The sequence below is a fragment of the Apaloderma vittatum genome, unplaced genomic scaffold (assembly GCF_000703405.1).
Source record: "Apaloderma vittatum isolate BGI_N311 unplaced genomic scaffold, ASM70340v1 scaffold7662, whole genome shotgun sequence".
Taxonomy (NCBI): domain Eukaryota; kingdom Metazoa; phylum Chordata; class Aves; order Trogoniformes; family Trogonidae; genus Apaloderma; species Apaloderma vittatum.
The window spans coordinates 43,039-56,308 of NW_009705200.1; the positions used below are offsets into that span (position 1 = coordinate 43,039).

Below are 13,270 nucleotides of genomic sequence, written 5' to 3' on the forward strand. Positions count from 1 at the left end.
AAGATGTTTCTGTGTTTGGGAAGGCAGATGCAGGGACCAGGGAGACAGATAAGTCTCACGGGAAGAAAGACAAGTGTGAAGAGAGGGATTTCTATCCCTGCCCAGAAGAAGTAAAATTTTCCACAGATACAGATCCTCTGCCATACTCCATCACCAAAGCCCAGTGGTCCAGAGTCTCTTGGGGTGGCACGTGGAATAAGGGGGGAAGAGAAGGAGGAGGGCAGTGGAGGCTGGAGGAGAGGGAGAGGAGAAATACAGCAACATCTGAAGCAAGTACAGGGAGGGTCTGAGCAAGCTATGGGAGAGCAGAGAAGGGGCCCTGATCATCAGTACTGTTTGGGAGCTAGTGGAATATGAAGCTGGCAGTAGGAGCTACAGGAGAGCCCTGGGAGCTGTGTTCAAAGCCAGGCTCCTGGTGAGCCTATCCAAAAGGCTTTACTGAATATGTTTGTTTATACATTTCCACCTAATTGGGGTTAATCTGCTTTGTGCTTTGGCTAATTGGTTGCTTCAGAGGTGTAATAGGTTGGCGCCAGGTGTTTTGTCCTCCTCCTGTTTTCAGGCCATGGAGTCCGGAGAGAGCAACTGCTGCGGAGAAGCAGAGCTGCCTGCTGTCAGGTCTGGCAGAACAGTGCTTTATTCCTTGAGGAATGGTGCTGGGGAGCATGTCACTGGGAGGGATTAGTGCCTTTCTTCTTACTAACTGGCAAGTCTCGTGAAGGTAAAGAATTAGGGTGGGTAAAAATCCCATCTTAGGGAGATCATGGCGCTAAGCAAGTAATTGCTCTGTAGGGGCCTACTGACGCTCCCAAATCCCAGTGGGCACCATCCATGGGTGGCCCCATTCCCTGCCCTCACCCTTCTGCTGCAGGGTCCCAACTTCGAGCAAAGGAGATACATGGGTCAGGCACACACTTCTGCTGTACTTCTGTCCTCTGTGAACTCTGTCTTCTAGGAGCCCTTCTGTGCCCATCTGCTCAGGGACTGTTGCTATTTCAGGTCCCTTTGCTGGTGGGGAGGTGATGAGTCACAGGCATCTCATGTAAAGTCTTCCTTGTGGCTTTAGGTTAAAGAAGACACTGTTGGCAGGAGCAGCACGTCCTGTCCTCTGAGGATGGAAAAATTCAGGATGATGAGCTCAGATGCGTGGAAAGAGCCCATTGCTCTAAGGGGAAGCTGCTGGAAATGCTGTCTCTATTTACTGCTTAGCTTGTGAATATTGACAAACACCTAGGGGCAATATAAAACATCTTGCATAGCCTTCCACCACCCCCCTAGCCCTGGTTACCTGGTCCCTTTCCCAAGCATCAGAGACACATTTGCCCCAGTCACAGCTCCCCCAGTCCCGTATCCATACACAGGTGTTAAAGAAGTGGCAGCAGAGTGACATTTTCCTTTAACACTAGCCAGTGCTTACTTCAGGCTTGGCCTCAGAGTAGTTTGCTTTCAGGACATTGCAACAAGGCTGGCAAGCAACACGACAAAGTTCAAGAGATGCTCCTGGGCTGGTGTGAGATGCCTAGGTGGGGTGTTACTCCTGAGTAGCAAGTGTAGCCAAGAAGCAGTCCTGCAAGACATGGCTTGGACTTGGCTGCAATGGAGCCTCAACTACACTTCAGCACAAGGACAGGCCAGAGAGGAATTGTGTCAGATCTAGCACAGGTACCCAGAGGTAGGGAATCCCCATCCTCCCTGCCAACATTCAGATCTCAGCTCAACAAGGTCATCAGCAACCCAGCCACACTTTGAAAGTTGCTGCACATTGAGCAGGTAGCTGGACCTTCACTGGTCCCTCCTCACCTGCACTATCTACTCTAGCAAGAGGCCAATCACTAAGGCTGAAAAGCTGAAATGCCAGTGGAAATAAGAGGTTCCTTTTTTTCTTTTTCTTTGCCAGCATCAGAAAAGCAGCACTGATTTTGCAACTTCATTGCAGTGGGACTCTGAGGAAATCTTGGGCACTAATGAAACAGTTCAAGCAAGTGTCATGCCTGGGTGGAAAAACTGTCATTCTGCACATCAGTGCTCCATCATCATCAGATCCCATAAAATTCATCCCACTTCCTTCCTTCCTCACTTAGTGAAACTCCTCATCTTCCCTTCCCAGCTCGGACCACTTCAAGTTCAGTTGCATTAATTCAGATGTTAGCATAGGCAGACTCCCAGCAAACTGAAGACTTTTTTTTAAAAAAATTGAGTTAACGTGGTTAATGCACATTAGTGTCCAAAACAAATTAAAAGTACATCAGAGAAGTGACCTTGCTTTAAAACAACACCTTAAAACCCCCCCCCCAAACCTAAATAATGAGGAAGGAAACACGACAACATAAAGTTTTAACTGCAGGAACTTTCAGTTGTGTGGCTTAAAGTGATCCTTTGCAGAGGCAGACACACATATCAAAAAGGGGCCCATACCAGCAGCTCAGGAGTAGGACTTTAAGCACACCAGCTTTAAGCACAGCAGCACTAGGAGCATGAAGTTAGGACTTCATGGTAGCTGTCCACACACAAAAGGCCAGCTCTCCCACTGAGTTCTCAGAAGTCAACCACTCAAGTGTTCAACAGTAAATCAGAACATACAGAAAACTGCTAGACATTCTGAGGGAAGCAGCATGACCCACTTCAGTCCACAGAACCCAGCCCAAGAGCAGTGCCTTCCGAACCACTCAAGCGTTCAACAGAACACAGAAAACTGCTAGACATTCCGAGGGAAGCAGCATGACCCACTTCAGCCCACAGAACCCAGCCCAAGAGCAGTGCCTTCCTCAAAAGTGCAGGGTGTAGGATCGTGTTACCACGATCAGCCCCTGCCCTCGCTCCACTGCCGTCACAGGCCACTATCGGGATGGGGCAAGTGTGGTGCTGGAACAAGTGTGTGCACGCATAGGAAACACTATCCCTTGCCTGGCAAAGCGAGCAGGACGCCGTTTGGATCCAAGTGCCATTCAGTGGAAGCCTGTTCTTAGCCCGAACCCAGCAAGCAAGTCACAGCCTCTTAAAACAGGCCAGAGCAGACACCCAGCCACCATTTCTCTCCACAAAATGTTACATTTGCAGAGAGTAGCCAAGATGCAGTTAGTTTCCTGAGCTTCAGGCTTTGAAACGCAAGTGCCTGCAAGCAGTTTGTCATGTTAAGCACTGAGCTACAGGCTGAGAGGCACCAGGGTTTTTTAAAAAACTGCACGAGTTGTCTCCAGGTCAAGCAGCTCTGCTTCCCTGCTACAGAAAGGGGAAGAAGCCAGAGGCTAACCCATGCTGTCACCACCACACCCAGAGCTGGGTGTGGAGGCTGCCCTGAATCAGTTTTTTGCCTCAAGAGAAACATCCATCTAAGACCATGTGGGGGCATCCTCTTATAATCCATCTTTATTTGTAAAAATCAACATATAGATTCTTCTGTTTCCTTTTACAAAAACAAAAAGGCACATAAAACTACTCAAACTCTCATTCCCATGGACTAACAGTTGGACACTCCCCCCATCTCAACCTTCCCCTTGCTATCTCTTCCAGTCCATGTTTCTTCATGTTTCCTTTAGTTTCAGCTCACTCCTGCCCAGGCACAGTTTCTGCACTTGCAAAGATGAAGTACACACACAGAGGGGATGGCAGAGGTGACATGGGCTGTGCGTGGAATGTTTTACAGGCGCTTTTTAGTAGTAGGTCTCTTTTTCCACCCAACCTAAAGGAAAAGGAGGGAGAAAGCAAAGTCAGTCTTAAAGCAGACCAAGTATTAGGTTCATGAGCACTCCTTTTAGGCTCTGAAAACTTGCACAGTAGCACCTGAGCTAGTAAGTGACCCACAACAAGGGAAAAACCTTGCCAAACTGTTGATATGCTGCAGCTTTCAGGCCCTGTTCCAGCTTTCTAGAACTACCCAAGCATTAATTAGAGTTTTCCACCTACTTCAGTGCACCAGTACTTTCATATGCTGCAGGAGAATGCAAGGAAAGGAACAGAGTCCTTAATTTGAACTACCTGCACTATTAACATTGAGGAAATGAAGACATAGCAAAATACACCCCTGCACAGTGCTCAGCACTGAGGGGCCCCCGAGCATTCTCAGAGCTTCTACAGAGCTCAGCAGCACGAGGAGGTGGGGAAGGAAACACGCAGATTAGCAGCTTATTCTTACCACCAGGGTTGCGTCTGATAATGAGCTTTCTGACTTCATCATACACAAATATGAGGAGGGAGTATGGGAAAGCGCAGAACCACCAGGTTGGCCTGTTTGGGAAAGGAGACAGTGAGAACACAGGCAGCAGAGATGCTCTTTGCCTAGCAGAGCTCTGACTTGATGGCACAGAAGAGTGCGGGAAGGCTGGCATGTCCCAGCTTGCCAGTGCACCGGTTCCCACAAAGCTGTGGTTCAGTCGAGAATCCTCCAAGCCACAAGTTACCACCAAGTTTTCTGCTGCAATAGCTTAATCCACTTTTGGATGTTAATTCCAACACAAGGTGCGTCATAGCACCTTTGTTCATCCCTGTACCAGCACCTCCCTACCTATTAATCTAGGAATATTTCCTCTAAGTACACATAACCTTTGTGCCCAGAGCCTTGCTCGCTTGTACTGCATTGGTTTCCCTTAGGATTTACACGTGCTAACACCCAGCTCCCACAGGCGCTGGGCAGACGCCAGCTTTCTTGCTAGGAAACACTCACGCTTCAGCACCAAACTCCAGACAACGCTTCTGAATGGAATGCAAGACGTACCAGGATTTTTTTGTGATGAGAATTTCACAGCACTTTAGGCAGAGAACTGATCAAAGCTTTAGACTTGATCTGACCATGAAATGTCGCAATGCTGGTGAGCAATGCTTAAGATATTGACACCTTCCCAACTGTTAGGAAAATTAATATGCACCAACTGGTCATCTGTACCTATGTAGCATCTTTCAAAAGACTTTACTACTTGTGCTATTTCTATGGAAGGTGGAAAAAGGCACAAGATGCAACCACCAGTTCTTTAGTAGAGTCACTTGGCCTATGCTTTAGAGCAATTCAACTGGCCTTCTTTGGAGGTGCAGTCCCCTATGCATAAAAACACCCCATGCAAGTGCACACAAGAGCAGGTGCACTACAGCACACCAGTACAACCGAAGTTGTGTCGTTCATCTTTAGCAGGGCACTGAACTGCAGGCTCCCTATAAACATTCCATAAGCAGTTAAGGAAAACAAACCCCTGGTGTGCCACACTACAACAAAGAATCGCTCACACCGTCTAGTCTGAGCTTTTTGGGTTTAAGATCCATGCTCCACAATCTCACAACTACTTTCATCCATTTGCCCACCCAAATGCTATTGTTCTGTGGTACAGTCTGCTGCACAAAAAACACGATGCAACTTACTTGAGGGGGTACATCCTTAGAGCAACATCCATCCCAGGGCAGTAGGAGAGAAAGGCAGCCAGAGCAGTCTCCTCAAATAGACCAAATATTAAGATCTTGTTCCTAGTAGAAACAGGAAGGCAGTCAGGGAACAAAGCATTTTCACATATGACATCCTAAAAAACCACTCAGTTGCCACATGGTAGTGAATGGAAACAGACATTCTAGTCTAGCCCAGAAATCCATCAGGTAAGGAATATCAGGCCATCCAAGCTCATGACACAGTTGTCACGAGGGTCTTTTATGTCTCTAGACAGAAGTACTCCAAGACACAGCTAAGACAACCAGCAACTACTTTCATCTAAAATTCAGGAGACTGGGGTTCATGCCACCAGATCTCGATACATCAGCTGCTCCCCTGCCGCACAAGGCTGTGTGCTGGAGCACGTCACTGTCCTTTGAGGCTGACCAGCTCCCACAGACAATGCCAGCAGAAGTCAGCGTTTCATTTGGCTCAGTCTGATGGCCATGGCAGGTACCATGAGAAAGCAAGTACCCAGTCCCTCTTTTATCCACTGCCAAGGTACCAAACTGTTTCAGATTTATTCCAAGATGCCCAGACGTTGCTGGTACAAAGAATTTAAATGCTGTGTACTGGAGAATACAAGGAGTCCAATTCTAAATCCTCCACGGAGTGCCTGACTTACTTCATCCCTTGCTGGAAGACAGAGTTTCTTCGAGTCTTACAAATGATCAAGTCTGCCCACTGCACAACCACAATACTGACAAAGAAGGCTGTATGGCAGGTGAATTCCACTATTTTCCTCTGTTCGTAGGTCTAGGAAGCAGACAAAGTAGAGAGCGTTCATTGAGACATGCTGCCTTTGCTCTCTGGTGTTCACACCAGGGATTAGTATCCTGACTGGCAGCCTAAGCTGTGCCTCAAAACTTACCCATTGCTGCCCATAGCTGTCTTCCACATCGTTAACCCATCGGTCATCCCACTGAAGTCTTATTCCTAGCAAGCCAGACGGCCAGAAGCCATTCTCGGCCATGATGACAAAATAGGTGAAGAAACCTCCAAGGGCCTGGATCATACCTAAACAGGTAATAAAGGATGACAAGACTGATGAAACTACTGAGCAGTGCAATTGTAACAGTCTCCCAAGCAGCAGCTATAGAACTAGTTCACAATAGCATCAAATTCAGCTGCAACCCTTTTGCTGAGCAGCTTCTGCTTCCAGTTTTGGACAGAGTTACTTCTGTTCTGCCCTGCGCTGTGATGGCATGGTACTCAAGGACACAAGATAAAACTCCCTTTGTATTCTTATTAAGCTTTGCCCACCCCCAACCCTTGCAAAATACAGTCAAGAAGGTTCCCAAGGTCTGCTGCAATTAAGCACGAGCTCCCATCCTGTGAACTGGGCACATCTCTGTAGCTGCCTTTAATCAAGGCTCCTAATACTGTGTGTTTAGGGATACACTGGAGAGAATCCTTTACTTCTAATTAAACTAACAATGGGATCTATGTTCTTGCTGAACAAGTCTGAACCAGAGGAGAGCTGGTTGTCAGCCAGTTCCTTTACAGCGCCATGCAATTAAACGAAATTACTGAGAAAGCGATTCAATGGATCAAGCTGCACAAGCTTGTGCCATGGGGGCAGAATTGTGGCAAGTTCTGAACACCCTGAGGTTCTGGCTTGCACATCCCAAACCTCAACCCTACCAAAAGCAGCTGAACAGTCACTGACTAGGGACAGTGTATAACCCCTGCTACCACCGAGTTCAAACTAGTGCCAGAGAAAACAGACCAGCTTACCAATCTGCCCATAGGCCATGCTGATCAGCCGTTCATTCACCAGTTTGTCTGTTTTGGGATTTCTGGGTTGCCTCTTCATGATGTCACTCTCTGCTTGCTCATATGCCAAGGAGATAGCAGGGACCTTTGGAGGTGGTAGGACTGCTATTAGAACTGTTTCAAATTTGCACTGTATGTAGTCCTCCCTGCCCCATGTTTTCAGTCGTGCGAAACAGCATTGCCCAAAAGCCCTGCCCTGTAGCATTCAGGAAGGACCTTACCACACCCAGTCCTTGCACATAACTGAAGGATCCTCCGACTCAGAGAGACACAAGACAGAGAGTGTATACTAAAGGAGTACCAAATAGTCTCTCGGTTTAAAACAGAACACTAGAGAAAACTGTATTTAAGCATTTTCATTCCACCTTAAGTACCCTAAAGAATAGACAGAAAGCCCACATTTCTTTAAAGACCAAAAAAAAAAAAAAAAAAAAAAAAAAGACATTCACCATGTCAGTGCCCAAGTCAATGCAGAGGATGGTGACTGTTCCCAGTGGAAGGGGTATGTTCGCAATGATGAAGATCAGGAACGGCGTGATTTCAGGAATGTTACTGGTCAAGGTGTAAGCAATAGACTTCTTCAGGTTATCAAAGATCAGACGCCCTGGGGCAAGAAAGAGAACATAACTCACTTAGCAGCAGAAGGCAGCCTTTTTCAGTAACACTGAAAAGCAAAATGCTAGTGCAGCCAACTGAACCGTTCTCTTGCATGTAAGAGTGAGACTGTGTGCTCCATGTATAGTGTCACCTATACAGAGCAGTATTCTTGGTCACAGCAATCAGAGTTCACTGCATACAGCAGCAGGATAAGCAGACCTGGTTTCTGAAGATCATCAAGATCCCCTGGAAGTACTCTCTGTTCTGCTCCTGTTGGAGAACTATTGCTCCATCAGGGAGGAAAACATGTCAGACTCAGCTGGGAAAGACGACTGTAGGGTCAGTGTTAGGCAAAAGGACAAAGTAGCTTTTGTTACTCAGCTGTCTCCTACTATGAGCCATCCCAAAGCATCATCTTGGTCCCATGCAAGGGGAAAAGACTTTGAAGGGAGGAGAAAAGTGCTGCCCTCCTTGTCATGAAGAGAAGCTCACATAAATGAGTGTCCTCCAAACACCTCTGCTTCACAGGATATCAGTAAGTAGCATTACTGAAGCATTCCACTTTAAACTCACCTTCTTCAACCCCAGTGACAATGGAGGCGAAGTTGTCATCCAGCAGAATCATGTCAGCTGCCTGCTTGGAGACATCCGAGCCAGCAATACCCATGGCAACACCAATGTCAGCCTTCTTCAGGGCTGGGGAATCATTCACACCATCGCCTGTGACTGCTACAATGGCACCCTAGAGTCAAAGAAAGGGATAGAAAGACCAAAACCATCACAGATGATGTTTTTGGGCAGAAAAGCCGTCTCCTATCTTTCAGGAGATGAAGCATAAAAAACTATTTCACTTCACTGTAAAAAGACCTCAGTTTCTCCTTGTCCTCCCCTCACCCCTTTCCCTGTTATGATCAGGCTTAATGGAGAACCACACTGTTCTCCCCAAAGGAGATGTTTAGACATGTATAAACATATTCAATCCTCCTCTCGCAAGTACTTCCTAAGCATTTCAGAATTAAGTGTGTTAAGAGACATCCTAGGATCAGAAGAAAGCCTCAGTACAAACTGAAGATGTTTTCCTGTAAGATCCTTATATTTATGCATTGTAGAGTGGCCTGACATCAGCAGCTGAAGACTGCTGACAGACCAAGACGTAGTTTGGCCCTCTACCCAAGGGCACTGAGAAGGCTAAGCTCTGCCACTTCAGACAGCAACACTGGTTGGTAGCTTATATACATATATATGCTTGAGGATTTCTCCGTTATGAAATCTTTGGACTCCCTCTCTTTACCTGTCGCTGACAGCCTTCCACGATTATAAGCTTCTGCTGAGGAGATGTCCTGGCAAAGACAATTTCTGTATGATGAGTCAGGATGTCATCCAGTTGCTCACTAGTCATGTCCTTCAGATCTGTGCCATGAATAACACAAGCTTTGGCATCCCTGCAATCAAGAGACAATATAGTGTTTTACTTCACAAGTTACAATTAATGAGAAACTTAGTTTACTTGCCCCATAAAACTATAGCTCTTTAGTGCTCTAGGGAAATACCAACTCCTGCTGTGACTAAATACTAATGCAGGCAGCCTCTGCACAGAAGTTTGATGCTCCAAGTTTAAAAAGCAGATGGGGAACACAAAGAAAAAGACAAGACAGTGCCAAGCAACAGACAAAAAACCTCATGAGCAGACTAATTCTTTCTATGGCTTTTAAAAATGCATCAAGGCAAAAACTTGTTTCCACAGCTCTTGGCACAGAAGGAACCCCTAACTCAGGCAGTTAGCTTCCAATATGACAAGAGAAGCTGTCGTCTTCTGCAGGTGATCCTTTCTGCAATAGACTAGTGATCTACACACGGCTCTTCACAGAGAAAGCTCATGCTATGCCAGTTCAGACTATTTTACACACTTCAGCAACAAAATCATGCAAGATTATATTTAGACTGGTTTGGTACCCTGCACGCTAGAGCAAAATACCACCTAACCCAGCATACCATCCCTTATAGGTCTAGGAGGCTATCCATGCAGCTCATGACATCACTTTAATTTAAGAGAGGCAAATTCCTTCCCAACTCTTATAGCCAGCAGCTGACCTGCTCAGTCACATAGCCCAGTGAGCCCCAGCCCACATTGCTAGGTAGCGAAGTTACCCTCAAAAAAATAAAAATAAACGAAAAAAAAGAGAAGAAGAGTTCAGTCACAATACTTGTCTTCCCCAAGCAACTTCATTCCACAGGGTGTCTCTATTCACAGTTCATAAGCTACATGGCTATCCTCCAGCCCAAACACAGGCTGGGTCAAGCTAAGCAATGCAGACAGGCCAGCCACACTGCAAACAGCCCACTTATGCCAAAGCACATTTTCTGAGGATGCCTCAGTTCTGCACTAGAGGATGAAGGAATCAAACATTAACCCCTAAGAGGAAGGGATTCCATTTACTCTGCTTGTAGCTACTGCATAGCATCAACTCCTCTGCCCAGCCCAAGTCCTGCTTCCTTTGCCTACCTTCAATCAGACCTAAAAGAGAGCCTGAGAGCAAGAGAGACAGAACTGGGTTTTGAGTGATAGTTTATAGGTGGCATACAGCCACTCCCCTACCCCATATCATTTTAGATACTTTTTCCTGCCTGCTGTGTTGGGCCAGTACATGATGCTTGTGCTGTGACATGAACCAGGCAGGGCAAATGCTCCGCTCGGTGGGAAGAAATGAGCACCCCCCAAAAGACCTCAGCCATCATCTGTTTTTTTCCCCCAGGCAGGGACAGACCACAGGTAACTACATACAAGGCAAAGAAAGGATGGAAGAAACTATCCGAGTTTTTCCATATAGGGCTTAATCCTAACTACTTCCCCTGCACAAGAGATATGCACATAAAAGACAGCCTTGTGCATTCTTCACATAACTCATGATACACGTTGAGCTAAGCAGACACCAAGCTTTTCATGTCTAGGGAGAGATGCTGAGGGCTTATCCAAGGCAACAAGAGGGGCAAACACTTAATTCTTTGAACAAGCCTTCCCCTCCAGTCAGTACCTAGGGTTGACCTGGCTGACAGGAATGTTGAGTCGAGCAGCAATATCTTCTACTGTTTCATTGCCCTCAGAGATGATGCCGACGCCCTTGGCAATGGCTTTGGCTGTGATCGGATGGTCTCCAGTAACCATGATAACCTGAAATGCAAGCAGACTGCCATGAAAGCCTTGCCTGTACTGCAGCACAACACTGCCCAAAAGGCAGGGTCCCTCGAGACTGAAGGGGCCACGTGGCTTTTGTTTAACTAGCAAGCCCTGGCACAGAGCAACTCTGAGTTACAGGGAATAACACGTTACCAGCATGCAAGCGATTGGGGTAGATGGAAGACAAAGAAAATTGTTAATCCTCAGTAAACAGATCCAGTTCCGTTTCCAGCCTGTGCTTAGCTCTCTCACCTCAGTACTGCAGGATATGCAGAACATACCCGAGGCAAAACCATAGGCTTTAGGATGCCATGCACCTGCCAGCGCCCTAGCAGTTTGGAGTCTAACTCATTTTTCAGTCCTTTAACATATGATCTCTTATATTTAACTCAGAAATGAAGCCTGAAGTAGTACTAGCTAAGTCCTGATCAACCACTCACATTACAGCAACACAGAGAGTAAGGGAAGCCCTTTATAGGTACAGAACAAGGAAATTTTCAACCCAGGAATAACATACCTTGATACCAGCACTTCTGCATTTGCCAACAGCATCTGGCACAGCAGCACGAGGAGGGTCAATCATAGACATCAGTCCTACGAAGCAGAGTTTGTCCACAGGGAAGTTCAAGTCATCTGTATCAAACTGGAAGCCTTCAGGGAACTGGTCATCAGGCAGAGCCAAGTGACAGAATCCTGTAACACAAACCCATGTTTACCCTGTTCCTACATATCAAAAGGCAGAGAGAGCGAACACTTATTGCTTCTGCAAACAGCTATGCAAGAATAACAGGGCAGCGTCAGAGGTTTAGCCAGGGCTATTGAGGCAGGAGTCACACTCGTATTCTGATAACTAATAACTGTTGCTATGTGCCCAGACACAGCCTGGTTCACACGCAGTGGAGCAAATTTAATACCCTGTGGCCCCATGGAGACTAAAGGTCCCAAATGCTTCGCTTCATTTTGATCTAGGCGACCCAGCTGCTGGGTGAGACAAGACCCCACAGGCTGCCTTTTAGATTAAAGGCTAAAGTTCCTGTATGAATTGCTGAAGTGACCTTGACTCAATACTATGGTTACACTGCAGGAACAGAGCACAGCGCTCCACTTAATCTGTGGGGGCTCTGCACAGGAGCACAAGGGACAAATTTTTTCTATTTATGGCTGCTTTTCCTTACCTAACACTCTCTCCCCGAGGCCTCCCAACTCAAGGTAGGCATTCTGAAAAGCATCTTTCATTTCCTCATCCAGTGGATGCTCTTTGCCATGAATAAGAATGGTGCTGCAGCGATCCAAAATCCTCTCTGGAGCTCCCTTCATCACCAGCAAGTAACGGGATTCTGATGGATTTGCATTTTTGTGAATAGACAGCTAGAGTAGAAGAAATGAAATCATTTTACAGACAAACTGTGAAGGTCATGAGTAATTGCCATCACTCTGTTTTGTGACTACAGTAAGTCAGGACAGTTTGTGATATTCTGGTCTAATTTTCATTTACTTACACTTCAAAGAGGGATGCAAGCTAAGGATTTATTATGTATTCTTTAACATTAACACAGAACTACAGGTGTTGCAACGGCCTTTTGTTTTGTCCAAGTTCCACCTGCTAATGTAATTTCCCAGCAGTTCACACCAACTCCCAGATTTGAGTTCTTCCATTTTCCATGCACTACTGCGGCATAGGGGGAAGCATGCTTAGTGTTTTCTCAGCAGACGACACCTTAGGCTCAAGGCACCGCCAGAAGCTGTTACACAGTGTAACTAATTATGGTCTGTTAATTTGAATTTATAGTCTTGAGCACTCTACAATCAAGTAATGGCTAGGCAAGACTGTAGTGTCAGAACAAGTTCTGAGTCACACTGTGTGCAAATTGACTGTGTGCTTTGAACACTTACCTGGTACTTGTTGGTAGAGTTAAATGGTATTTCCACCACTTTGGGATATCTTTCTCTCATCTCTTTGACAGAACCACAGCACAATTCAATGCATTTCAGAAGTGCAGACTCGGAGGCGTCTCCTGCCACTGCTCTCTGAGGAAAGAGACAACCATTAAAGTGTACACCCCAGTGGACTCACCACAGAAGATCAGATATTTAAAAAAAAAAAAAAAAAAAAAAAGAAAAGCGTATTCATCTCAGTCCAGTCTCAGTTTTTACTCATTCTTTGTTCTCAGATGTTATGTAATTCAATTATCTAGTACTGATAAATACTGCATTTCAGAATGCTAGGCCTCTCAGTCTGAGAGAGCAAGAGAGTTCTGGTGCCAAAATCAAGAAGCCCTTTTAAAGGCCAGAGAACCAGGTGCAGCCAGGGAAAG

The 13,270-nt window shown here is 46.2% G+C and overlaps 1 protein-coding gene across 1 annotated transcript in view; it reads right to left on the reverse strand.

The window, feature by feature from the left end:
- Nucleotides 1-3,340: 3,340 nt before the first annotated feature.
- Nucleotides 3,341-13,270, reverse strand: part of LOC104270834 (sodium/potassium-transporting ATPase subunit alpha-1) — an 18,771-nt gene continuing 8,841 nt past the window's right edge. Inside the window, exons 10-22 of the mRNA XM_009865307.1 lie at nucleotides 12,849-12,983; nucleotides 12,131-12,323; nucleotides 11,473-11,648; nucleotides 10,813-10,949; nucleotides 9,072-9,222; nucleotides 8,354-8,522; nucleotides 7,633-7,787; nucleotides 7,145-7,268; nucleotides 6,279-6,424; nucleotides 6,033-6,163; nucleotides 5,347-5,448; nucleotides 4,133-4,224; nucleotides 3,341-3,679 (exon numbers count right to left, since the gene is read on the reverse strand). Coding sequence (XP_009863609.1) covers nucleotides 3,651-3,679; nucleotides 4,133-4,224; nucleotides 5,347-5,448; nucleotides 6,033-6,163; nucleotides 6,279-6,424; nucleotides 7,145-7,268; nucleotides 7,633-7,787; nucleotides 8,354-8,522; nucleotides 9,072-9,222; nucleotides 10,813-10,949; nucleotides 11,473-11,648; nucleotides 12,131-12,323; nucleotides 12,849-12,983 — 1,740 coding nt within the window. The 3' untranslated portion in view covers nucleotides 3,341-3,650. The remainder of the gene's footprint in view (nucleotides 3,680-4,132; nucleotides 4,225-5,346; nucleotides 5,449-6,032; nucleotides 6,164-6,278; nucleotides 6,425-7,144; nucleotides 7,269-7,632; nucleotides 7,788-8,353; nucleotides 8,523-9,071; nucleotides 9,223-10,812; nucleotides 10,950-11,472; nucleotides 11,649-12,130; nucleotides 12,324-12,848; nucleotides 12,984-13,270) is intronic.